Here is a 25,757-nt window from a genome sequence, read left to right as displayed (position 1 = left end):
AGTGTAAGCATAAAATGCTATTTGTGCTATTGATGCATGGAATACCCTTAAACAATACATTGAATTAGGTGACAAAACCCTGATGTCAATTCATTTCATATAAAAAACAACAAAACAATACAGGACAATTTTGAATTTTTATTTCATTCACATATTTCAAATTTACAAGTTTGATAAAATAATCTTATATTGAAATATATACGTATATAATTTAAAAATACACATGTAATATATTTGAACTTTTGCAATAAACCTAGTCTCACTCACGAAACACAACAAATTTATGGCATCATATATAAAATGATTGAAATCTATGGCATTCTGATTGGTGTAAAAGTGACAACGTCAAAAAATGAATTAAAAGGAATATTGTTCTATAGAGGAAGACATTATGCCCAAATTTTGCCAAAAGTTCAAAGATGTGTAAATAATATTATAATGCTCGACATACATTTTAATGAAATCATTAATGTTTCAAAAATAAGCTGACAGTAAAAGTCATGTTTGAAGAATCGCCTGCTTTGAACCAGGAACAAAACATGGTAGTTTTAGGGATTTAGATGAGGTGATAAAAAAGTTTGGCAAGTGATCAATTGTTAAGTGTATGGTCAAACTGCGAAGAGGTGCAGACTAATTTGACACTCATTTATTGGCATATCTATGCCTTTCAAAGCATATGCTAAGATCTTGAGAAAGCATTATCTACAACAAAATAACATGAAAAATGCAAACTCGGTTTGATTGAGTCTGTACATAGGTATAATAAAAAAGTGCAACATCTTTCACGCCCCCTAGCACTGCTTGAGTGGTTCTTAATTTTCAACATTTAAAAGTGATGGATCAATTATCCTAAAGGAGAAAAAACAACAACATTGAAGTGAAGTACGGGGCAACTTTTTACAGCTGCCACATGGCAGTAACGGGAAGAAATATTGATCAATATTACCTGGTTTATTTTGCATATAACAGATTTGAAATTAAAACGATCATGTTGAATCAATTTTTAATTAAACTGACTTGTATATTTCTAAATATAACTGCCAACTCCTATGCTTAAATAATCTGAAATATCGACAAAGACTCAGTGATGTTACTTGCAATACTGCCATACGCAAATATTTTATATTTGCCTAGATATTGGAGTCCGTACGTATACAGTCCGTATACCTAACTCACTCCTGAATAAGGAAGTCCGACAGTTTTTATCTTTAAAAAAAGTCGTATATTTCAGTGACTGTATAATGGTTACTCACATATCTATATACGCCACCACCGATTTTTAGAATTGTACGTAAAATCACATAACTTTATTCTGAGCCAATCATAGCTTTGCTTCTTTTTGTGAACAACATCTTTTGACATACAACAAAAAACAAATACAAACCCAAAACAAAACAAGATATAAAATATATTCCAACGGTTTGAAATGAACATAATTTGTTATTTAAAATCAACTATGTTTCTGTAAGGTACACTATCTTATTATAACCCCACCCCAATTGATACAATGAAATAAAAGGAATATGCTAATAGGAAAGATAAAAATATTTCAAACAAAACCATTTTAAATCTCAACTAGGACACAATAAGGGTTAAATGTTCACATAATTTAAACTAAAAGACAGTTTACATCATTTATTTGTTAAATATATATAAAACCAATATACGACTTTTATCGTTATGTACTATATGCTCGTTAAATGTTGTTGCTATACCACTATATAAAATGTTGTGAATAATAATGATGATATAAAAAAAAATAATAATAATTTTTAATAATAATAATAATAATAATAATAATAATAATAATAATAATAATAATAATAATAAAAATAATAGTAATAATAATAATAATGATGATAATAATAATAATAATAATAAATAGCTATAAAAATGTGACAGAATCTCACTAAGCCATGGTTTTGGTACATATGGTTCTTACTAATTTCTGCACAATATACACAATCTAAATACCAAGCCTATAAAGAACTTTCTAAATAAATTTTATAAATATTAAACATGATTTACATTTCACAGGTTTTAAGAAAGTCTAGCTAAATATTCAAAATATAAATACAAATAGCGTATTATAAATACGTACACAATTGATAATATAAGTAATATATGTAAAGGAAAACTTGAGCAGTTTTTACATTTCATTTCTTATAACTATAAGCATTCAGCTTCATTCATATCCACCCTCAAATAAAACGTTGAATTGGCATGTTAAACATTTGGCATGTTAATTTTAGAATAATCTGTTTAAATGTTGATAATCGATATAAAACAGACATTTGATTGGAAACTGAACATATATGAAACGATGCATACTTAAAACGTCTACTTATCAAAGTCATTTGAAAAGTCTGTTAAGATATCCAGATATATGTGGACATACATATTACCGAAGAAAAGAAAGGCCTGTTAACACCCAAAAAATGAGACTATTTTTTTTACATGTCATTTTTTGTAATGCTTGGTGTCCCTTCCAATTTCAAAAATATTAAATCATTGGCTAATAAATATTAACCATCTTTTGAATGTTTTTTTCTAATTGTTTGCAAATTGTACAAAATAGTGACTTAATATTATATGTTAGAAATCAAAATATTACTCTGTTTACAACAACAAAATATTTCACTTTCAGTGTGTAAAGCATTTTATACGCTCTTAACATATTATTAAAACAGTCCTCAACAGTGTTTGCCCTTTCTTATTTAACAGAAGAAAAATATATTCATATTTACGGTTCAATGTCCCTTAATCAGTGCTGCAAAAAAAAAAAATATTATCAAATTTAGAACACTTTTTTCTTATAAATATTAAACAAAGTTGTAGATTTAAAAGCAAGAAATAAATATTTTTGTTCATTTAATAATAGCAAAATCGAGAAAAAATTATATGTTATTGTAAATAGAAAAATAATAATCAAAATATCCTAGATTTTTATAAGAAGTACACACTGTGATGAAGTACACACTGTAGTTTTGATAAGAAGATGACTTCAAAGTCTAAAATATTACAATACGAAATTTTGAACAAAGTAACTCAAATCAGTATTTTAATACGAAACAATATAAAACTTTTGACAATTTTAATGCGAAAAATAAAAAATACGCATATTTCGACCAGGAAGAAATTTCATTTCAAATTCATATTCGAAAAGGAAAAAGAAAACCCATGTACACTGAATGTTAAAGTATTTAAAAAAACCAATATATATTTGTAAAGTTTGGAATTTGTTTTTACAAGACTGTAAACGCTGCAAATGTTACTTTTCTCCACCACTTCTTGTCATGTCCTTGTAAATTTTGTCTACCTAGTCTATATCCTGGAAAAAGTGAGCTGGATGCATCAGATTTCCTTCCACCCTGTGTATGAAATGCCGGATTTTCTACATCATAATCTTGTCCATAATAATCTCCATCATCCAGAGATACCGTTCTGGCTTGCTTATCATAATGATGATGGTGATGATGGTGATGATGATGGGGACCTTTACCTTGACCTTGAACTTGATTTAGAGGTATAAGTTGCTGCGGAGAACAGTGTTTATCTGCCGCATTGCTAGAGCGTCGGCTACCGTTCTCTTTTGTCCGGAAGGCTATCGCTAGCTCAATGATTCCACAAAGTCCAGAGCACGCAGCTCCTATTCCCGCGATGAATAATGTATACGGAATTGCTGGCCTTGGCTTGCCCAAGGCGTAATACTTCTTGCCGAAGTCTATGATAACCAGACCGAGTAAAATACCTGAAATCAGTTTAATATAAGATACAATCCATGTGATTAAAACATATAAATAGTTAACATAGATACATAAATATCTAAACAGAGAAATAACTGTTTTTAGATTACTCTTCTTACCATGAAACTAAACTCCTGTATTTTATTAGGGAAATATCATTTTTATTTATTAAAATATCACAAATTATAAAATAATTAAACATGGGTTTTAACAAATATTATTAAAAATATCTTCTTCAATAAACACATTGGAATGTGTTAAATGGTTTTGCTGTTGACACAAAAAAGTGAACTTTGCTTTGATTCTACGCTTGAAAATAAATCACCAAATATATCTATTCTCAATAGTCCAGTCAATAATCTAGTCAATGATCTAGCAGGAATAAGTCTTCATAATACATTCAGGTCAAATGGCGAATTTCCAGAATTAATACTAGACAAGATTTCCGAGACGGTAGCTGTCCAGTCAATTACTAGAAACAAGCAACAGTAATTGGATTGAGTAGCCAAGAGTTCTTGCCTGACATTAACAATCACTGGTATCGTATGCCATTGACCTCGATATCTTTTCTATGTAAAAATCGTTCATTTAACACTGAACCTGCAAAAATTATTTAGTGAATGTTTCCTGGTTTGAGTTTTAAACAGTCCGTTTAAATTTTACGGGACTTTATTGTCAAACAAAATACCGAAGCTAGGCTACAAACAAAAACAAGTTTGGCGAGACGACACTCTTGTTTTTTTTTGCCAATTAAAAGTATAAAAGGAAGATAAGATCGCAACACCCCTTCCGTAAAAATGGAGGAAAAACAATTGACTAAAGCTTAAAGTTTATTTTTTACATCATGACTTTTTCATAATATGTTTTTATTATTTATGAAGCAGTGTTCTGGATTCCTACGTGTAACCATTAACACACTTTATGTAAGCTTTTGTGTAATAAAATATAAACTAACAATACTTATTATATAATAGATTTGCGTGTTAGCTATCAAAAAAAATTTCATCTTTTTTATCCTTGTTCTTCTAAATTTGTGTAAAGGAGTTGCCCTCCCTTGGATATCAAACTGAAAGACTTTCAGAGTGTGTGGGTCTTTAATAAAATTCAGCCACCTACATGGACGAATTTACTGACAACGAAATACTACATGGATGACTTATAAAGTCTTTCATTGTACCTAGCTTAAAAAAAAGACACTAAAAAAAAAGAAACAAAAAAACAAATTCAATTTTTTTATATATTTTTAAGCAAAAAGTCAATCGGGTATGAATTTTATAAATATTGCCAGATTTTATTAAAATAAGCGATAATAATTATTTAAAAAGTCATATAATGTGAATTATGTTAGAGTCGAATATTCTAAGATATGCTCTGTAAGCCCAAGTTGTGAATATACACATCAAATAAATATATTTCTACAGTTATACAGTACAAACATAATTAGAAACAATATTATCATCAAACCTTGTATCAACTTTATTCCAAACGCGCCTGTCAAATTTTAGGATTTATTACATTTGTAAGCTAATTTGTTAGCTTATTAACTATTTGATGCTAAATTCCCTTCTATTTTTTTTCAATATTATTGCATAGTAATAATATCACTCCACATCTTAACAAATAAAAAAATCGTAAAGACGATCATACTTTACCTGAAAATAATTGAAATATTGCTGAAAATCCCCCGCTGTAAATAAACTTTGCCCTTACATTACACGTGCCTCTTGGTTCGTCAACAAATATGCTCGGTTGACCTGGCGTTTGCTGATGGAATGTTTTAAATTGAAAAATGATAAGCATGAAAGCTCCAGCTGCCAAAATCAGACATGCTGTTACTTGAACTTGAGTACCAACCACTGACGTGAACATTGCGCCTGAAAATATACAAAACAAGTCCTCTGATAAATTGTGAAATAATCTTAATATAAAGTAGCGAAAATTTGAATTCCTAAAGAAAACACAAAACGGCAACATCAAAATGTTGCATGCTCAGTTTGATTGATTTATAAAACTGACTGCGCAAGCTGTTAAAAACAATCTGGAAAAAAATGTGATCGCTCGGAAGCATTTATTACAACAAAATAACATGAAATTGCAACTCGGTTTGATTGAGTCTTTACATGAAGGATACTCAATTATCAACGCTAAAGCGTAAAACCGAGTTTACACTATTATAGCAAGCAAAACGCCAGTCTAAAGCTGGTTAATAAAATATGCATAGAACATGACGGTAAGCAAGTGATAGAAAAGAAATATGTGAATGCAAACTGTAAATAGAAAATCAAAAATGTTAATTATAAAGTACTTGAAACACAAAGGTATACGCTTCAAGTTTTACATGTTAACTTTATAATTTAAATAACAGAAATGAACAAAGTTAACTTTGATTCAATAAAATAAAAAAAAAAAATAAAGATGAGGAAACCTGGCGTTAACATAAGGTAGCTGATGCGATGGTAAATTCTAATTTACAATAGATTATAATATTAGAATGAAAATGTCTATGCTTACAAAAACTATCAAATCAAGAAATGTAATCTTTTAAAAGGAAGGATACTATTTACAAAAAAGCCTGGTGTTTGTTCTATCATTTGTGAAAATAATTAATTGACTTTTATTGATATGGTAGGATATTGTTCGCTCAATACATTTGAATGACTATTCTAAAGGGACTCCACTGAGTGTTTTTCTATATGATGGGATTGCAAATAATTTTTCAAGATAAATATACCTATAAATGAAGGTCTATTCCATAAACTTGTGTGCACAATTTCAGATCACTCGCTCACTTCGTTTTTCCAGTAATTTTGAAATATTGACTCACAATTTAAAAGCGTTGCAACATTGCAATAAAAATGTGAAAAAATCTCTAATTTATTAACAAATATGGCACCTGATATTTTCAAAGGCTAATAAAGTAGTAAAAACTAGACGGTAAAAGTAGTTTATATTTGACAAGCTCAGCCAATAAAATTTAAAAAAAATAGGCAAACTTGGAAAACAGTCTCTCATTTTGATATATTTTAGGGATATTTTGAATAAGGTCCGCCAAGTAGGACAATGGTCAAACAACTATTTAAAATGGGTAGGGTAGGATAACATTTTCATACATATTTATAACAATTAGAGTAGAAACAATAGTTTTGCTTGTGCCATTTGTTAGCTGAATGCTATTTTTTGTTTCTTAACAATGTTCAACAGGAAAACAATTTTTATAATGTTTATATTATAGATTATTTAGTTTCTCATTTCTGAAAAAGAGCCCTTGTGATAGCCAAGTTTAAGTTAAGGAAAATCTCTAGAATTCGTAAACCATACGGTTAACTTTGTTTAAATTTGGCATACATGTGTCTTTTAAGGTACTTAACTGACCTATGTTGTCAATTTTATAGTTTCTTATAGTGCCTGTTAGGGGGCTTATACCTTAAGTGTTTTAATTGTTACAACAAATAATATAATTTCATATGCTGATAAAAGTTGGAAAAGACCATCAATGATAAAATCTCTATTGTAAATCATATATTTTATTTACATTATGACCTCATGACCTTAAATTGAAATTATTATTATTATTGTAACTTTGATAACTATAAAAACGATAAAATATAAAACTTTAATATTAGACATTTCTTGATAAATTTCACTTATTTGATAAAGGCCATCAGGCAAAAAATTAATACAAATGTACGAGTAATAAAAAGTTGTTATCTAATCGTAGATAAGATAACATAAGTGCTTTATTAAAGTAAATACTTAAAATATTAGATACATGATATTATTTTCTAAATTATTTATGCTATCTAGTTCTGAGTAATTATCTAGAACCAAATTATTTTCATCTCACTGTTAGATGATAACTTAGTTGCTCCCAGAAAATAACAAAAAAAAATAAAACAAAAAAAAACCAGAAAGACATAAAAATGTCTTCGCTCTTCGCAATTTACTGAACTGTATTCATACGTTATTTTGAGCATACAACAAACTACAAATCCTTTTTGTTATTCACTTATTAAGACAAATGTAAATGCAACATCTGTTTGTGTATTCATTAGTTAGCAACGTGCAGCAGACGTGCTGCAGACTCGCTAATTAAATCACAGAGATACAGTTTGATAGACATAATTCAGTTTTGCTTTGTCTGCACATGCATACAGATATATGACATCGAGGACAAACTCAATTATTTGAATAATGCAAAAGCGAAAAAGCAAAGACAATAAAAAATGTTGCCATGGAAACAATGATAAATACACCTAAAGATAGACTACATGTTAACCACATGAATAAAAAGGCGTCAATTCAGGACTGAAAATTGATTTTGTATAAATCTTTGATGAATTTAAATGATACTAACTTATTATACATTTACTTAAATTATACATGTATATGATTTTGTTTGTTTGTTTGTTTCATTTTACGCCTTTGAAACAAACAAACAAACAAACAAAATCATATACATGTATAATTTACGGGAATATGAAAAGTTGTAATAATATATAAACATATGCTAAAACCGGAACTTAACTAAACGAAGGTTTAAAACATTAAGCAATATGTTTTTGTTTCACACCAGGAATAAATGATAGTAAATAAAGCTAAAAAAGTTGTGTAATATGAAACTTTTTGCCATTACAATAATTGTTTCCCAAGTGGTTTGATATGCATATGCTACAGTTATTATTCAATCTTATAAATCTTATTAGTATATCGATAAGATTTGACCTAGACAAACTGTCCATATTTAGGTTTATCTTTCCATGCAAATATGAGAAATGCGGGTTGCTAGGTAGCGTAACAAAATGTGCACTATACTCATCATAAATCACGTTATATTCGGCAATTAATGTCGGTATAAAACATTAATCAAATGACTAATATATATCATTTATCAATATATCCGCCAACAATAATTATTACATATTGCACTTTCCGTGAATTCTATGAATTCTAGCACATTTGCAAGCAATAACTTTAGTTGTTTTGGTTAATGTAACAAAGCAAATTACAAGAAGACACACGCTTAATAACGAAGTTATGTAAACAAATACTGCTAATCATGAATTCACAATCATTTTAATGATTTGGATATGATTTTTTCAGAAATCATGCATATTTTATGCAACACAATTCATCAAACAATTTCACAATTTATCAAACCCCAAACGAATTGTACACGAATGTTGCTGGCATGTGTGAGATTCATTATCCGAAACAACATGTATTTATTTACATGTATACAACAGATAATAAAATGTTCTAGAACAAAATGTAGCATTCATGATATAAAAGCTCATCTTAAATCTAACAAAACCATATCAACTTTTTTTCCAGCAAAAATTCATAAGAATATCCAAATGATCCATATCTATGATTTTTATGAATATTTTAAATATTTATGGAAAATATGTCCATTTTAGGCCTATCAATTTTAAAATAAACTGTACAGCTATATAAATCGCATAACGCTAAGCACCTATGCCAGACAAAAGAGTTTTATGTATTTCATTAGTGTGACGAAACACTGTCAGTTCCTTGTAAACATAATCCTCTGGCTGTCCATATAAATTGTCCAGTTCATTCTTAGAATTAATCAGAAAGAAGGAAATTTATTTCTCTATTTTGTATGTTCTTATTACAGTCACTAATTACATTATCTGAGTGTCTCACAGCTGTACCTTTAACATTATTCACAGTTACAAAAGATCTGTAGAAGGAATAAGTAAAGCTATTGTTATCTTGAACAATTCTCTGTATGTTAAAAAGAAAATACTTATTTTTTGTGAAATGATATTAATCAGTGAGCAGACATTCTTGACTTTTCATACACCGATTTTTATGTAATGGCACGAAAGTGTTATAACGAAGGTTCTATGATATTAAAAACACATCTATGGATTTTCTTTAATTTAAATTTTCACAAATATTCATGTTTAAATGATGAATTCTGCTTAAGCCGGTACGTGAGGGGGGGGGGGCTTTCAAGTACCGTCTTTGTTCAGACTCAATCAAAATGAGTCTGCAACGTTTATTTATTTTTTTGTAGTTCTCAGGGTTCTTTTGGGAGGTTTCCGTTTCTCTATTTTACACACATTTATGTCGTCAATAATGGCATTACTTTTCTTATTAATATTAGATTACTTAGCAATCCTAGTGTTATTTTTAATTGAATATAAGCCTTTAGGAATTCATTTTCTCAAGTGCTTCTAAGAGCATATATGCTTTCGGCCTATTTCACCACGTTTAGATTTTATCTGTAATAAAGTAATGCACATTTATTGGTATGTATCATTATTTTGTATTAAAATGACTAAAACAACAATTCGTTTTAATTTACTATTCTTATTTGCATATTGATATTCATTATTCTTAAGTAAGACCCAAATTTCCTTAAAAGCGTTAATAATATAAATTGTTTTACTTTTATATTAATAAAAGAAGGGTCCTGTATAACATGTATTTAGTTAGCACAATGCGCCGGTTGTATTTTTCTCCTTCTTTGTTATAATATCGTTATATACATGTACATGCCACAATTAAGAACAATATCTTACATACTCTGACAAAAGGTCTATTTAAAATGTGTCAATATGAGGTTTCCATTTAACGTTCATCTATTATTGTATAGCATATACATCATTGAGTAGACAAATCATTATAGATTTTATGCTTGTCTTGTTTTGTTTGGTTTTACGGCGCATCAACACAATTTAGACAGGAAAGATGACTTAAGGTAAAGAGCAATTCCATAGGTGCAAAACCACCTCACCTGCTGGAGCTATAAAATACTTAGGTTCCTGCATTAAGGCGCTTCCTACGATCATGCAGGCATAAACGATGGCTTTAATTTTGTTGCCCACAAGGGGGAGATATTATTTATAGAAACACAATGTAACATATCCATGAAAGAAAGAGCTGTGTACTATGGGCCTATAAACATTCCTTTTATGTTACTTATACATATTTTATAATAACGCACACTTTTCAAATCTTAATATGCTCAATTCGTTTAATGCACTTTTGAACTTGTAATGCTCAAAGATTCAATCTATTGTCAGTGAATGTCAGTGAATTTTTTATTCTTATGGTAATAGGAAAAATATGCTCAAACTACACACACGTGACACCTGGCCCTGATCTATAATCGTTGAACATGTATTAGCAAGTTCTTTTTTCTCCAAGCAACCAGGAAGATTAATAATATAAAGCAACATGCACCTACCCAATCGAGCGAGCTTATCTCCATTTTGTCCAGAAAATAATTGTGTATATGATATAGATTCGCATGAGTCACTGAACACAGTTTCATTTCGTTCACCATCACAGAAAATCACATACCACACAGCCATATTTACACTTAAAGAATTTGTGTCAGCTATAAACCACCCAGGAATAATGAAACTTATCGTCTGAAACAAAACAGACATTACCGCCAAAAGAACGGAAAAAATTACACAGTTTTTAACAACTGTCATGGCATAGAATACGCACCCTTCACTATTCCAGATCAAAATTTTTAAACTTTTTTAGATTAATCCGACAATTCCAACATACTATATGATAGCAAAATACATTGTAATCATGGAACAGAAAATAACCTTAACAGCTTCTTAAACATTGAGAGCTATTTATTCCAGTATTACTATATCAACCAATGCTGAAAATCAATGCGATGTCTGCAGAATAGGCGCTCTATGAAATAACACAGTAAACGTCCGTTTTATTCCCTTGTCAACAATACTCCCTATCTTTATGAAAGCGAGACAAGCACTTCCATTAGTTGACAAAGAAGTGTTTTACGTTTGATTGTTAAATATACTATTAAAAGCCTGACAGAAAAGCTAATTTGTGTTAGCAATGAGATAGTTTTTTTGAGTAATTAGGCAGTTCTGAATCTTGATGCAATGTATAAAGATGTTGCCATGTCAACGGTGCAATAATCAAAGCTATGTGCTTTATCTGTAATATGTTATCTTTTTGCACGCCATTAATGAAAAGAGAAATATCTCACACCATAGATCAATGTATTTATCAAAGGCATTTAGACATTACAGAAGACTTATTTGTTGTTAAGAGTGGCCATATGCTTTACAAATTGTGCTATTATTTAAATCAACAACGCTTTTACTTTATAAAAGACTGTTTGAAATGTAATCAGCAAAATAAAGAATAATTAACATAAAATATCCCAAATGATTTTATCAGATTAAAGCAAAAAATAACCTGTTCCTTGGCGACATTACTTTCAATAGTTATACATACGACGACGATTTGATCATTCCATTATTCCATTATATCAACCATAACTTAGTATAGGTCATCTAGTTTTTTGACCTCTGAATTTTAAACTCAATTCTCAAAAATAGATATTGACAAATGTATTTATTTCATGCTTTCCAGTGTTTTATTGTAATATATCAGATGATTATATTCTGATAAACCACTAGTGAAATTTATAAAATATAATTTTCACTGTAGCCGGACTATATCTGAATGCGGATGAACAGAAAATCATAAATAAATGGAATAACAGGCAGAAATAAATGCCGCCATACGTATATTTTGCTTCTTTAGGAAAAGAAAGTCAATGTCATCATACATCATGTTAGAAATTTAACAAAATTAGTGAAATTTAACGGAACTAGATTTCAAAACTGTTGATGTGACGTCATGATATAATGACGTCACAAAGGAGAATGCACGACGTTACGCGGCAAAATCAGTAAAAAAATACTTAAAATCACTTAAAAAGCATAAAATAAAAAGAAAATTTATTTGTTTTACATATAAGATTGAATTATATTTCATTCGTGAACACCAGCTATTATATTTTCACTCGTGGCTACGCCACTCGTGAAAATATTGCAACTGGTGTTCACTCAATGAAATTATATTTCAATCTTACACGCAAAACAAACAAATATCCTCTATATGTATAACTAGTTAAAACAAATTATAAAATATATAACATGGAAGGGTTACAACAACCTATTAAGTCTTACATATTTATTTTATTTCAAATAATACAACATGTGAACTATACATGTACTAAAATAATTACAAAAAATAGTGAGTGAATTTTCATACCTTTAAGATTTTCAGATATTCCTGTAAATTTTAATTGTTTGATTTTTTAAATACTCTAAATCTACAAGTATATTTGCTTTTTCCTTTTTTCTCTGATTCCATAACTCGGTAAACAAAATATCAAAAGAACAAATGAATGATCAGATAAAAATAACTTGCTACAGGTGATTACATTTACCACACTTGTTACAAATGTATGTGCGTTTGTGTTAGAAAGCATTGATGTAAGAGTTTATCTAACATTGGGTGATCATGTACATATTTATCTAAATTTATTCCTCACTGGTGTATCATACAAAACATTATTTTGGATAAAACCTTTTAGTCTATCATCATGTTCCATACACTTTGAATATCAAAACAAATAAAGTTGTCTACATACATAGATTTAGAAATAATAACGACAGTGAAGTTACATAAAATAACAACTTTAATAACAATAAATGAGGTATAATTCTATAAAAATAAATTAGAAAAAGAAATAACCAATTTACAGAGAGTAATAATTGTTTTTGAAAGCCAATTTAAGAGTGCTTGTCGTAAAATGAAATAATTTTAAGATTTTTAGAGACGTATCGTCGCTTTTCAATTTAAATTTCCATAAATTGATAGCTTTTCTGTAAGTGGCTTGCTGAATGAAACACAAAAATTAAATAAAAACAATAAAAAAAGCAATAAAAAATACAGCCCTCAAACTTGTATTAATTTTTTTCATTTCTAATTAAAGTTATCGCTAAATTTCGATTGATGTTTATTCAAGAGGTTGTTAAGTTTTTTTGTGTAAGTAATATTTTCATTCAGAATATGCAGTTACACCAGAGAGCATACTTCGGGGTACATAGAGTACATTTAGGCAAGAGTGATTTTAACTTTTATTATATGAATCCCTTCAGGTAAAATGATGCTTTATTCTTAATCAGATATATTATGCTCTGCAGTTATTGAAATTACTATGCATGTCTCATATCATTTTTTTATTCGTGCAGATAACTGTAAAGAGCCTTATTTGCTGACTTAATTCGATTTTACATAATAAGTTTTCCTGATATAAGCATCTACTTTTGAGCTGCTTGGACAGACGGTGATCAGCATTTGCCACCGGTATAGAGCCTGGCAAGCCTGAACATCCATGCTTTCTGACCAGGCTCTACAGGTTCTACAAGGATAACTTACTTCGAATTTTCATCTCGATATCCACAAAATTGGTAATGGACAGTTCAAAAACTATAAGCGTGACAAAGCCATTTAAGAGACTCTGCTGGTTAAAACTGGTTATTATGTCATATAATTATCGTTTTCTTTAAAACTTGAAATAAAATGCGAAACGTATTTTTTTATAAAGAAAATGAGGAAATCAAGGAAAACTTAGAGCCAAGATTTTGTTTCTGAAAGGTTACAGGTGACAAATTCAATTGATATACGACACATTTTACACTACAACACTCCTTACCGACAACACGAAATCATTGACAACAAAAGTACAAGTTGTTGAATGAGATTTAACTGTCCAAATAAGATTAGGTACGAACTGGGCAATGATTGGCATATATGGAACAGACTCAATAAAAGCGAGTATGCAATTTTTATGTAATATTGTAGCTTTAATTGCTTCCGATGGATAACTCCTTTTCCAGACTAAAATATATCAAAAGAATAGTTAACTTTCGTCATATTACTAAACAAAACCGTAATCTAATGACATAATTAAAAAGCTGAAATAATCAAATAACAATATCAAAATAGTCGCCAGCAGGAACATTCAACATAGCGCAATTTGGAGAACTGCTTAACCTTAAATATTTGGAGAACTGCTTAACATTAAATATTTGGAGAACTGCTTAACATTAAATGGTGTTGACATGTGTATTTTGACCAATAAAATAAACATTTGGAATTATTTTCATTACATTTTAATATTGACAGAACTCTACAGGCAATGGTAGTTCATGAACTTGGCAATTTATCTTGGAAATGTTTTCAATAATATATATCATTGCTTTTCCATATTTCTCCAAAACTGTCAAGCAACATGTTATCACAACATTATGTTTGATGTTAACAAGTCATTCCTACAAGAAAGGAAGCGTTGGATGGGCAAACTATCTCATTACGATAGAACGTTTCCTCCAACAAATGTGTTCTGGATCCTGGAATTATGTGTTGTTTATGAAAATTTGCGTCTTTGCTATTCACTAATTTAGAAGATTGTAGACATAACATAGGAAGCAACTTTCAAATTTTGCAGTGATATGTAGACTAGTTAATTAAGTAAGAGGATAATGCGGACAGTGTCTTCCGACAAATTAATTACATATTCACAGATATAAGCCTATTAGGTATCATATGAACATTATATATGACATACAGACAGATAAACCTTTTGTACGACGTAAAATTGACCGTCAAAAAGGTAGCGATTGTATTGATATTGATATTCGTATGAAAGTTATTGTCATATAAGAAATTTTTTTATTTAAGTACTGTTTTTCAGGAAAATCTTTTACATTCTTATAACGACACATCGCATTTCAGTTAATCTTGAATCTGGAAAAAAAGGCTTTGCAAATTAACTTTCTCTCTAAAATTGAATCACGTCTACACAAAAACTCATTTTTATATTAAAAGACGTAGTGGTATTATTTCTTCTAAGATGCAGAATGATATGTTTATATAAAGAAAATATTTTCTTAAGCTAGGGATTAAAATATTTACGTTTATATCCTTTTATTTTTGCACGTTCGTACAACAAATGTTTTATATATTCATTACTTTGTATTTTATCAGATTTTCTAATCTGTTTGATTTAAAACAACGAATGATTCTTGGGTGGACTGCAGTGTTCTATTTCTGTCCTCTTTCAATAACAAATTCTTCAGCGTTATGTTTTCACAACTCTCAATTTTTGTCCTCAATAGTCTGTTCAATTATCAATTGCACTTGCTCCTTAAATTTCAAACAAAATGCTGCCACGGAGCAAATCAAATTATTGAAGTTAGGATCGAAATTGCCTAGCTTGTACTTCATATCTGGTTGGAGTCTAAAAAAACGAATACGAACAAGTAAATCTTTGCATAATAAATTGCCAGACTATTATTGTAACGGGGTTTCTTATATCTTTAGAAATAAATTACTTGTTATCTTATTTTCCCTATATTATAACCCTCCGCTTTATGTCCGACGTCCGGTTCATTTATTTTTTCCTACACCTATATACATAAGGCAAAATCATTTAGTGAGTAGCGATCCGATATTAATCAATACCTTAGTAATACAGTAAACTGCCCGCTTCGTATAGGTTTTTATATAGGCCGAAGAATGATTTCTCCGCAAAATAACCAGGAAAAGATTTCCTTTTGCCTCTTTGTTCTATTTGAATCGACCTGTGTGCCCGCTTAAAACATATTGCGATTATTGCTTCCTAACATTTTAGAATTAATCCTACGTTATACTTAATTGCAACACTTCTTTCTTTTTATTCAATTAATATGCATCGTGCAACCATGAAACCTTATATTTCAACGTAGAATAGCAACCCTACTTGTGAACGAATAAATGGTGGGAAAAGTATACATTGATTGCTTTTAAACTCTATATAGTTATTTGAAATACCACATGCACTGTACATGTACTCTTTATTTGAAAGGTATGATAAAGACTTTAAATTATTACCTATTTGCATTATCAACCAATAGCCTCAATGTAATTGTCCCGAATATATCTGTACAATTACTTGTAATCAAATGCTACTTCCTGCTCAATCTTACTAAAAGTAGTAATTATTCTATCAGACTGAATTTACGAGTAGATAGATATAAAAGCTACAACGCTCAGTTAGATTTTATATGCTTTGTCATTTCCGGAAAACGATTAGTCATCGGACGACATTGCTGAGTAGATTGTTATTATTATGACTTTTTTTGATATGATGTCTATAATTTTTATATGTTTGTGTCCTTTCGCTTACGATTTGCACTTCATATTGTCATTCAAACAATTCTGTATATAGATATACATGCAGGTACATCGCCTTTATTTTCATTTTTTTTCAATTTAACCAAAATATTTTTGTACAAAAGAAAAATTACATTTAAGAATTGTTGACATTTAACTGCTTTTCAAATATCCCTGACTCTTTTTCATGAAACCCCCCGAGTGTCGTTTCCAACAATGCAGAGTGAGATGTTCTCTGAAAAACAGCTAAACACCTGCCACACAATTGATGTTGATAGCTGGGCGTGAAACTGAAAGCCGTCTATAAATAATGTAGTTACATCTGAATATGTAAGTGAAAATAGTTTTGTCTAGAATGCTTAATTGCCTTTTCATCCGTCAAATGTAAAAGAAAGAACCAAGCGAGAGCATTAGAATATGTTAGTGAAAATAGTTTTGTCTAGAATGCTGAATTGCCTTTTTATCCGTCAAATGTAAAAAAAGAATCAAACGAGAGTGTTTTATTTCTCTGTTTAATGCTGGCTTACTTGTACAAGCAATTGCTTATGTTTCCCAACGTTGCACTATTTTTCAACATCGGATAATTGTGCAGAATATGTAGAAACGTTTTCAATAATTTAATTTTATTTCCAACGATCACCCTTGATTTTCAGAAATTGTGAATGTCAACCATATCTTTGTAAGACAAGTTTTCTGTTACTTAAAATATTGTTAATTCTTTATTTGAGCACCAGGTTTATAAAAATGATGCATATATTATTTAGGTGCATAAGTCTTAAATTTGTGCTTTCAATACAAACAATATATGAATAATTATATAGTTTTAAATGAAAATGAGAATATGTATATATCAATAATGAAATAGTGAAGTTTTAGCCAGACAGTTTGTTACACATTTTACAAGTAAACCATGCTTTAATACTGTCTATTTTTGAGGCGCACACATGTCTAAGACAATAACATTATTTGAGAAAGGAAGTTATGGATGTCATATTTATCAATCGTAGGAACACAGCCCAAACTCTTACGTATTAAAACGTCATTGTCAAGAAATATTGACAGTTATATCAAGAATTAATGACGTTTGATGAGAAGATCTTATTTTTCACGTCTAATACAATATGATATGCAGTAACGAGTTAACTCCTTATATAATTTGATATGAGTTAACCCGTAATTGCACTATTGATATATTTTAAAGATTATAATTATAGTAGGGGTCCTGTGTGGTATGACTAAGGTTACTAACTTCAATTTGTTTGCCTTCCTTTCTGCTGTTGGTTCGAATCCCGCCATTGAGTTCAGAGTCATTTAAGTGAGAAAGCTATCCAACGATTCTTTTAAGATGCTCGTTCGTTCCTGAAAAAAGGACCTGGGGGATATCTGAGACCTTTCTTTTAAAATACAAAAAAAATACTTTCTCACTATATACTTATTTACATGTGTACTAGTCTATAGATTTATCAAGTCTTATAAATAAAATATTGAGAAATGTTGATGAAATAAAATCGTTATTTCATTTTCAGTATTTTCAAGGATACTTTGATATTATAGCTGATACCATATGTTAAACGGTGACAATTTTACCCATTTACCCTTTGCAGATTTTGTTCTTTTTAATCAGGTGCATGATAGAAATTTATGACACATTTTAATAAACATGAACAACAATCTTGACATAAATTCATGTATAAAATGTATAGCACTGTATACTCGTGGGCCTATTGCCCACATGTGTCTTGTAAATGAAAAAAATATATAGAAAAATACATATTTTGGAATAACAAAAACAATCATTCCTACGGTAAAAATATGTCCATAAAGTCATTATTCGTACAATAGAGACAAAAGATAGAGACAAAATAAAACAAAGCAAATTAAAGTAAAATATGGTTTAATAATTCAATGTATATTTTTTTGCTTTTTGTAGAGTATATGAAACCTCGAGATGGTTCTCAGAATTAGCATATGTGCTTTAGAAATTAGAGAGCATCTCCAATGGTCCTGAAAAGTATCTCGTCTTTTTCTCGAATAAATCACATAGAAAATTAATTTCGTCTTGCATTATCTGATTGTTTCATATATTTCCTTTTTGTTTTCAAATCAATGAAGTGTTTGATATATATATAAAGTAAGTGCAATTAATATATATTTTAATAAAAAATTGACAATCATAACTTTGAAAGACAAGCAAAACATTAAAGAAGTTTAAAAAAGGAGAAATGTGCATTGTCTGACTAAACAAAAGGATATCTTATAAAGTGTTATTAACAAATAAAAACATGACTTTTCTAGCAATATAAATTCTTTGCCCACAGAACTAACTAAAAATAGCAGGAGAAAACAACAACACAATTACATCATTTTAAGTTTCCCCTACAAGCATGATGTGCTTAATATACACTAAATCAAAAAGTAATATACCGGTAATGATAAATGACAACAATTCTTTTTTTAAACGAATGTTGTATTAATAACATTATTCACAAACTTACCTATTTGACTTAAACTGTTTTTATTCTTTCCAGAAAGCAGTTCCTTATACGACATTGAATTACATGAGTAATTGAGCGTTCCATTTTGTTTACCAGCACACAGAATCACATACCATACAGCCATATTTACACTGTAACAACTCGTTTCAGTTATTAACCATCCAGGGATTATAAAGCTTATAGTCTGCAACAAAACAGACATTCCTGCGAGAACAACTGAGGATGCAACACATTGCTTCACAAGTGTCATGACATAAATTTCAAACGCTTCAAACACGATATTGCTTAGTTTAATTTCAAAATCCTGAACATTCTAGTACAATCCATAATAGCAAAGCACTCAGCAAATCGTAAAACGGAAAATGCGAAAATCTACTTCTTTAATAATTATAGCTACTTATTTCAGAACCACTATATCAAGGAAGCAACAGTGTCAGTGCTCTGAAAATCAATGAGATGTCTGTAGTACAGGATGACTATTGAAAGAATACAACACTGATGACGTCCAATTTGTTCCAAAAGAAAGATTCTCATTCGTTAGAATATTAAACAATAAGACACACTTTTGTGAATAATTGACAAAGATAAGAGTGTATTACATTTGTTTGGCAGACAATGAATAAACAGGTTGTCATTTTAACATTTCAATTAACAAAGCTTTGTGTTTTATCTATAATATGTTATCCTTTTGCATTCCGTAAATGAAAAGTGAAATATTTCACAACATATAACAATGTGTTGAGTCATTCAGACATTAAAACTAATGGCATTTAACTATTAATATGACATCACTAAGTCATTTGGTTATTAATTGAAAGTATGTTGAATGGGGGAAATCAAGTATAAGAAACTTTTCACATTTATACTCTTATTGTCATATTCTATAAATCCGATCAGACCAGGAATAAACATAATTAGCCTATTTTGGCAATGCTCAATATGACATAATTTATACAGTCAGTACCTATCTATAATTTATTTTCTCGATGTATAAAATGTATGTTATTATACTCGTATAAAATCAATTGAGTGGACTCTCGATACTTAGAAATCGCAGGCTCATTGTTATTAATTTTGTCAAATGAAAAACAATAGAAAGTGCAACGTCTCATACGTCTCTAAGCGCCGGTTTAAGTGGTATACAATTGTCAACCATGAAAGTACCACTTAATTGTATTTTCGTTTGTAGGTATGCAAAAGTTTCCTCCGACATAGGTTACACAAGTATATATATTTATCTATATTCATTCCTCAGTCCTTTATTAAACTGAGCATTGTTTTGAATAAAACCTTTTGCATACCATTGATTACTGTAGTCTACGTCCAGGCATTTACGGACAATAACGAAAATTAAAGAAAATTAAAAAAAACTTAAAGTACAGTAAATGAAGTATTATTCTACTACAAAAACATTTGAGACACGGATAACCACTGTGCAGGAAAATTAAAGTGTGTTAACTTGAAAGCCAATAAAAATGTTATAACTACAAAGTTGAATTACAATTTTAAAATCTTTAGAGACGTGTTGTCGTAACGAATTTCTAATCTAAATGAATTTGATAACTTTTCCTAAAATAGGTTGTTAAATATAAACATACACCAATAGTAGTAAAACTATCAAAACTTTTACTACATTATTAATACTTAATATTTAAAGCTCGACTGATGTTGATTTATAATGGTGAAAAGTGATGTTTAATGTTTATCAAATTGTTTGTTTAATATTTTAATCTATATAATTAGCGTAAAATTATTGTTAAATTCATGCAAAAAATGCAGTTAAATCAATCCAATTAGATTACTTACGAAAATATTTGATTTTTGTTTAACTGAATTGAAATGTGTATAAAGTAATTATATATGTGTTTGAATTGTTTTTCATTATTATGCATTGCTTAATATGTATGAGTTTTAGTATATCTTTGTGTTGGTCTCTGTTATACTCGTGGCCAATTGTATGTACTGTAATTAACATTTTCTCTTGTATATTATATCTCTTAATAAGAGATAAGAGATATTTTCGTATATGTTCTAATCGTGCACATAACAGTGAAGATTCGATTTTGCTCATATATTTGTATATTAAATAACAAACTTCTCTGATGATTAAAACTGAATTAAATTAAAATTGATAACCTTAACGGTTGAATGACTATGCTCGATTTTGCAAAGATAATGCAATAAATTGGTGCTCATTACAATTAAAGTTTCACAATGTTTTTTGTAGACCTTGGAAATTATTGTTTGTCCAATACACTTCCTTTTAACAACGCATGTACACAGAAATACCATATCATTTCACAGACTTATTTCACTTTGAATTCAACAAACACAGCGTCAGGAAAATGTTAACAATATTGCGCCACTAAATTAAGTTTTAGACTGTATGCGCAAACAGTGATGAAATGTAACAGTTAGTGCCAATTTCAAACTATGCATCAGCAGAAAATAATATACAATAAGTGTACGTGGAAAATAAAGCACTTCTTAAAACAATAGTGTACTCGAACACGTATTGTCAAGAGTTAAGAATGAGAAGATAAATACATGTTCTGTTACAATAGTACTAGTATTGTGTATACACCTGAAGTGTAACATTTTTAGGAAATTGTTTTCTCGTCTGACATACACATACATCTTTTTATCATTTGTTTGCATTTTATCTACCATCGCTTATTTTGTACTAAGGCAAAAAAACATTTTTTTAAAAAATGTTTGATTTATATCGCTTTTAAATTTTTATTTTTATTGAAATTAAGAGGCTTTTCTAGAAAATTAAAAATGAAGTTTAAGGGAAAAAGGACCTTGATGTTGATTGTCGGTCCCAGGAAAAAACCCGGAACAACCCAAAAAAATTTTGGGAAGGGGGTTTTTGGGAAGGGGCCTTTTCCCGCTTGAGGCAAAAAAAAAGGGGTTTCCATTTTTAAATGGGAATTTTTTTCAAAAAAGGGGAAGGGGGGGGGGGTGGTTTAAACATAAATGTCGATTTTATTAACAAGTGTACTTTTTATATAAATGATAGAATAAATTAATAGAATAATATTAACCAAATACATTTTCCTTCAGTGCTACGGTTACAAATGCGTTTATTGATTATTAGTCTTTAACAATATCAATAGGCTATTGAACACGCTAAAGAGTTATTGATTACCGTAGCAAAGGTCTTAATCTTCAAAAGATAGTTTCACCAATAATGCAGCTTCATCATTACAATGTAAAAGTTTACAATGTTGTATCCTGTAGTTAACATAAAACAATATCTTTTGACTTACGGTTGTCTATCCTAACAGTTTTTTTTATTTCTTGAGAAGACAATAATCTAATCTGACAAGGTAGTTATGGATGACATCTTTATCCGTAGGAAATCATATATATCAGAAAGTTATTGCCAACAAACATGCATACATATACAAAGGAATAACAATAATTATGGTCAAAGTCTTTTTAAAGAAATGTATTTTGATACATGTATATCCGTAATTTCGTTTATTATCAAACAATTATTTTCACTGTAGCATCAATGACCGGTGTACCAACTGGTTACCTGTTCATGTCTCAAGCATTAAACATTGGTACCTTTTTTCTTCAGCACAGATAGAAAGTCACCATATTACCTTCACTTAAAACCAAACATAACACGACAGAAAAGACAACAGCAAATGTTATAAAACAGCAGCAACAATAACAAAAATAATGAAAATACAACAAATCTGGCAGTAAAAAACAAACATTAAAATTACCATTCGGACAATAAACAACGAAAAGAAATGCGGTCATTCCTAACTTAAGGTAAAATATGAATTAAAATCCTATTCTTCTGTTTCAAGTCAGGAGATTAAAATGCTAGGTATTTGTGCTTAATAAATGACTTCACTTTTTCTTTATAGGTTAAACGAAACTCTTCCTCCAATTTTTCTTATAGCAAATAGCTCCAATGGTCCTACAAAGTATCCTGTCCACTCTTGGAATTAATCAGAGAGAAAAACAATTTCCTTCTTAAGTATGTTTTTATTACATTCACTAATTTCATTATATGGTTGTTTTGCAGCTGTCTTTTTTAGATCAATAAACTGTTTGTAAAGGAAATTTATAATGAATTGACTTTCTATTGAATTTAACCCAAAAATTGACGTTACTTTAACATTAGAAATATTCATACAGTGCACATTTTGAAAATCGTCCCAATGATCAGCACAACGAAATCCGGGCTGAAATCTTTTACAACCTCCGGATTGTTCCTAATTTTGTGAACCGTGGATCCGGGAAAGCCAGAATATTGAACAAGTGGATTGCCTTGTATTTTTAAATCATATCGAAAAGAGTTATTAAGACGAATAAAGTGTCGCAACCTTTTCACAAAGGAATGACCAAACAGTTGTACTTTAAGAACCGTCGATTGTGATGTTACAGAAGTCATATTCGTATTCCAATTTCCAGCCGGATTTCCTTTGTTCGAAATGTTCGCTAAACGTTTCACAATATAACTCAAAGCCTGGTTGAATTACGGGTCGCCGTCCTAAAAGTTTAGATCCTTATGATAACTTATTCACTTAAGTAAAATAATACATGTAATTTAACCTTTTCCTCGAAGAATATCTTACGAAAAACGTTATTTTTTCTTTTAGAAAATTGGCAACAAAACGATGTACGCCAAAATGAACAAAGATATGGCTTATCTGCCTATCTATTGGCTTAGTAACATCACATGCTAAAATGTAAACATCTGATTGGGTAATAGCATAATTTATGCATTTAGCTAAAATCTGATTAACATCGTTAAGTTCCGGACGTCACAAATAGGGTCCAATTACATAAAATCTTTTATGTGGGCATAAAATATTATAAACAGTTAAACGGTGACCGTATAAAAATAACTTTAAGATCAATACAAAGTCTAATAATTATATATATGTCACATATTGAAACAATTTCATATAAACATAAAAATGCCTCTATTTATGGTGTTTTGGATATAGAAAAGAATAATTAAGTATAACGGAAATTATTGTATCAAACTGTTTACGTTGATACAAACTTCAAGTTATTGGAAACTCATTTCAACTTCATCTGTGAAGTGTTATCATCAGAAAATTGTCTTGCAACAGTAATGATTGTTTTGTTATAAGAGTATCTTTAGATACTGCATGTATCTTAAGTCCTAAGAATAAAGACAGAAAGAAAAGCGTTAAAACAAAAATAAAAAAGGAAATATGATGTACATACTAATATTCACAACATTCATTAGCATAATAATGAACAAAACTTTTTCATAAAAAAGTGTATCAAACTTTTGCTCTGATTTATATTTCCTTTTTTTTCTAAACACAGAGTCTACTCTTTTTTAAAGTTAAGAAACATACACTACCTAATTGTGCTAAATTCTTTCCATTTATTCCAGAAAATAATTCCTTATATGACATTGTTCCACATGAGTCACTGAGAGTTCCATTTTGTTTACTTTCACAGAAAATCACATACCATACAGCCATATTCACACTAACAACCTTTGTTTCAGTTATAAACCAGCCAGGAATAATAAAACAAATCGTCTGCAACAAAACAGCCATTCCCGCTAAAATAACGGATGATATTACGCATTGCTTAAGAAGAGTCATGGCATAAATTAGAAGCGCTTTCACTATGATATGTCAACACTAATTCCAAAAGTCGAAAATCTTAGTGCCTACCATAATCTCAAAGCACTCTGCACATCGTATAACAGTAAATAAGCTAAACAACATATTTAATAAATAAAAGCTATTTATTCTAGTATTACTATATCAACGAAGGCTACAAGCAGCGATAGCAGTCTGAAAATCAATGAGATGCGAAGCGAAAAAATAAGCTCTCTATGAAAAAAAAATCAACATCACTGTAAACGACCGTTTAATTCACCAATGAACAATTCACTTAATGTGTGCCATTAATACACGCATCTACAAATCATTAACAAAGAAGTGATTTATATTTGATTGTAAAATCTACTACCAAGATTCTGACAAATATAGCTAATTACGTGTGAACAATGTGTTTGTACAAGCACAATACTGCCAATCGGAATCTAAATGCAATGTATTAAGAGGTTTTCATATCAACAGTGCAACAATCATAGCTCTATGTAGTATCTACAGATTATTATATTTCTTGCTCTTTATATAAAAACGAAACTCTCAAGCACCAAATAGATTTTTACGTACGAGTATTTATTGAAAATAATCAAACATATAATTCTTACAAAGGTGGCAATTAGGAATTATTTAAAGTTTCCGCGAAAATCCAACTATAAATGAGAAGCCAAAGTCAACACAGTATTTGATATAAACGAGATTTCTTATTTTGTTTGCTGCAGGATAACAGCATATTTACAATGTCTTAAAATAAGTTCAGACAAATGAAATGTTAAACCGGTAGAAGAATGATAGTTCTAGCATGTAAGTAATTACATGTGATAATGATGTCATGTTCAAACATCTGTTAAAAT

The 25,757-nt window shown here is 29.6% G+C and overlaps 1 protein-coding gene across 2 annotated transcripts; it reads right to left on the bottom strand.

Moving 5' to 3' along the window:
• Positions 1–124: 124 nt before the first annotated feature.
• Positions 125–25,072, bottom strand: LOC132721427 (uncharacterized). 2 transcript variants are annotated; one of them, XM_060705735.1, is made up of 3 exons: positions 24,642–25,072; positions 5,399–5,620; positions 125–3,751 (listed from the first exon to the last, which is right to left on the bottom strand). In XM_060705735.1, exons 1-3 carry the CDS (start codon positions 24,889–24,891, stop codon positions 3,246–3,248), a joined length of 978 nt encoding a protein of 325 aa, XP_060561718.1. In that variant the 5' UTR covers positions 24,892–25,072; the 3' UTR covers positions 125–3,245. The 2 variants fall into 2 exon arrangements, with proteins under 2 accessions (XP_060561718.1, XP_060561717.1); XM_060705734.1 differs by lacking the exon at positions 24,642–25,072 and adding an exon at positions 10,966–11,547.
• Positions 25,073–25,757: the final 685 nt, after the last annotated feature.

This window comes from Ruditapes philippinarum, unplaced genomic scaffold, assembly GCF_026571515.1.
Source record: "Ruditapes philippinarum isolate M1 unplaced genomic scaffold, ASM2657151v2 ctg2817_1_1_1_1, whole genome shotgun sequence".
Classification (NCBI taxonomy): domain Eukaryota; kingdom Metazoa; phylum Mollusca; class Bivalvia; order Venerida; family Veneridae; genus Ruditapes; species Ruditapes philippinarum.
The sequence above is the reverse complement of the archived record's forward strand: the minus strand, read 5'-3'. Positions and strand labels throughout refer to the sequence as shown.

What these genes read in the sequence shown, in the direction of transcription:
- LOC132721427 (XM_060705734.1), bottom strand. Translation starts at nt 11,218, where the DNA reads ATGACAGTTGTTAAAAACTGTGTAATTTTTTCCGTTCTTTTGGCGGTA. An exon ending in AGATAAGCTCGCTCGATTGG is followed by an intron (nt 5,621 to 10,965) that starts GTAGGTGCATGT and finishes GTATATTTTCAG; the next exon opens with GCGCAATGTTCACGTCAGTG. An exon ending in AATATTTCAATTATTTTCAG is followed by an intron (nt 3,752 to 5,398) that starts GTAAAGTATGAT and finishes AACTGATTTCAG; the next exon opens with GTATTTTACTCGGTCTGGTT.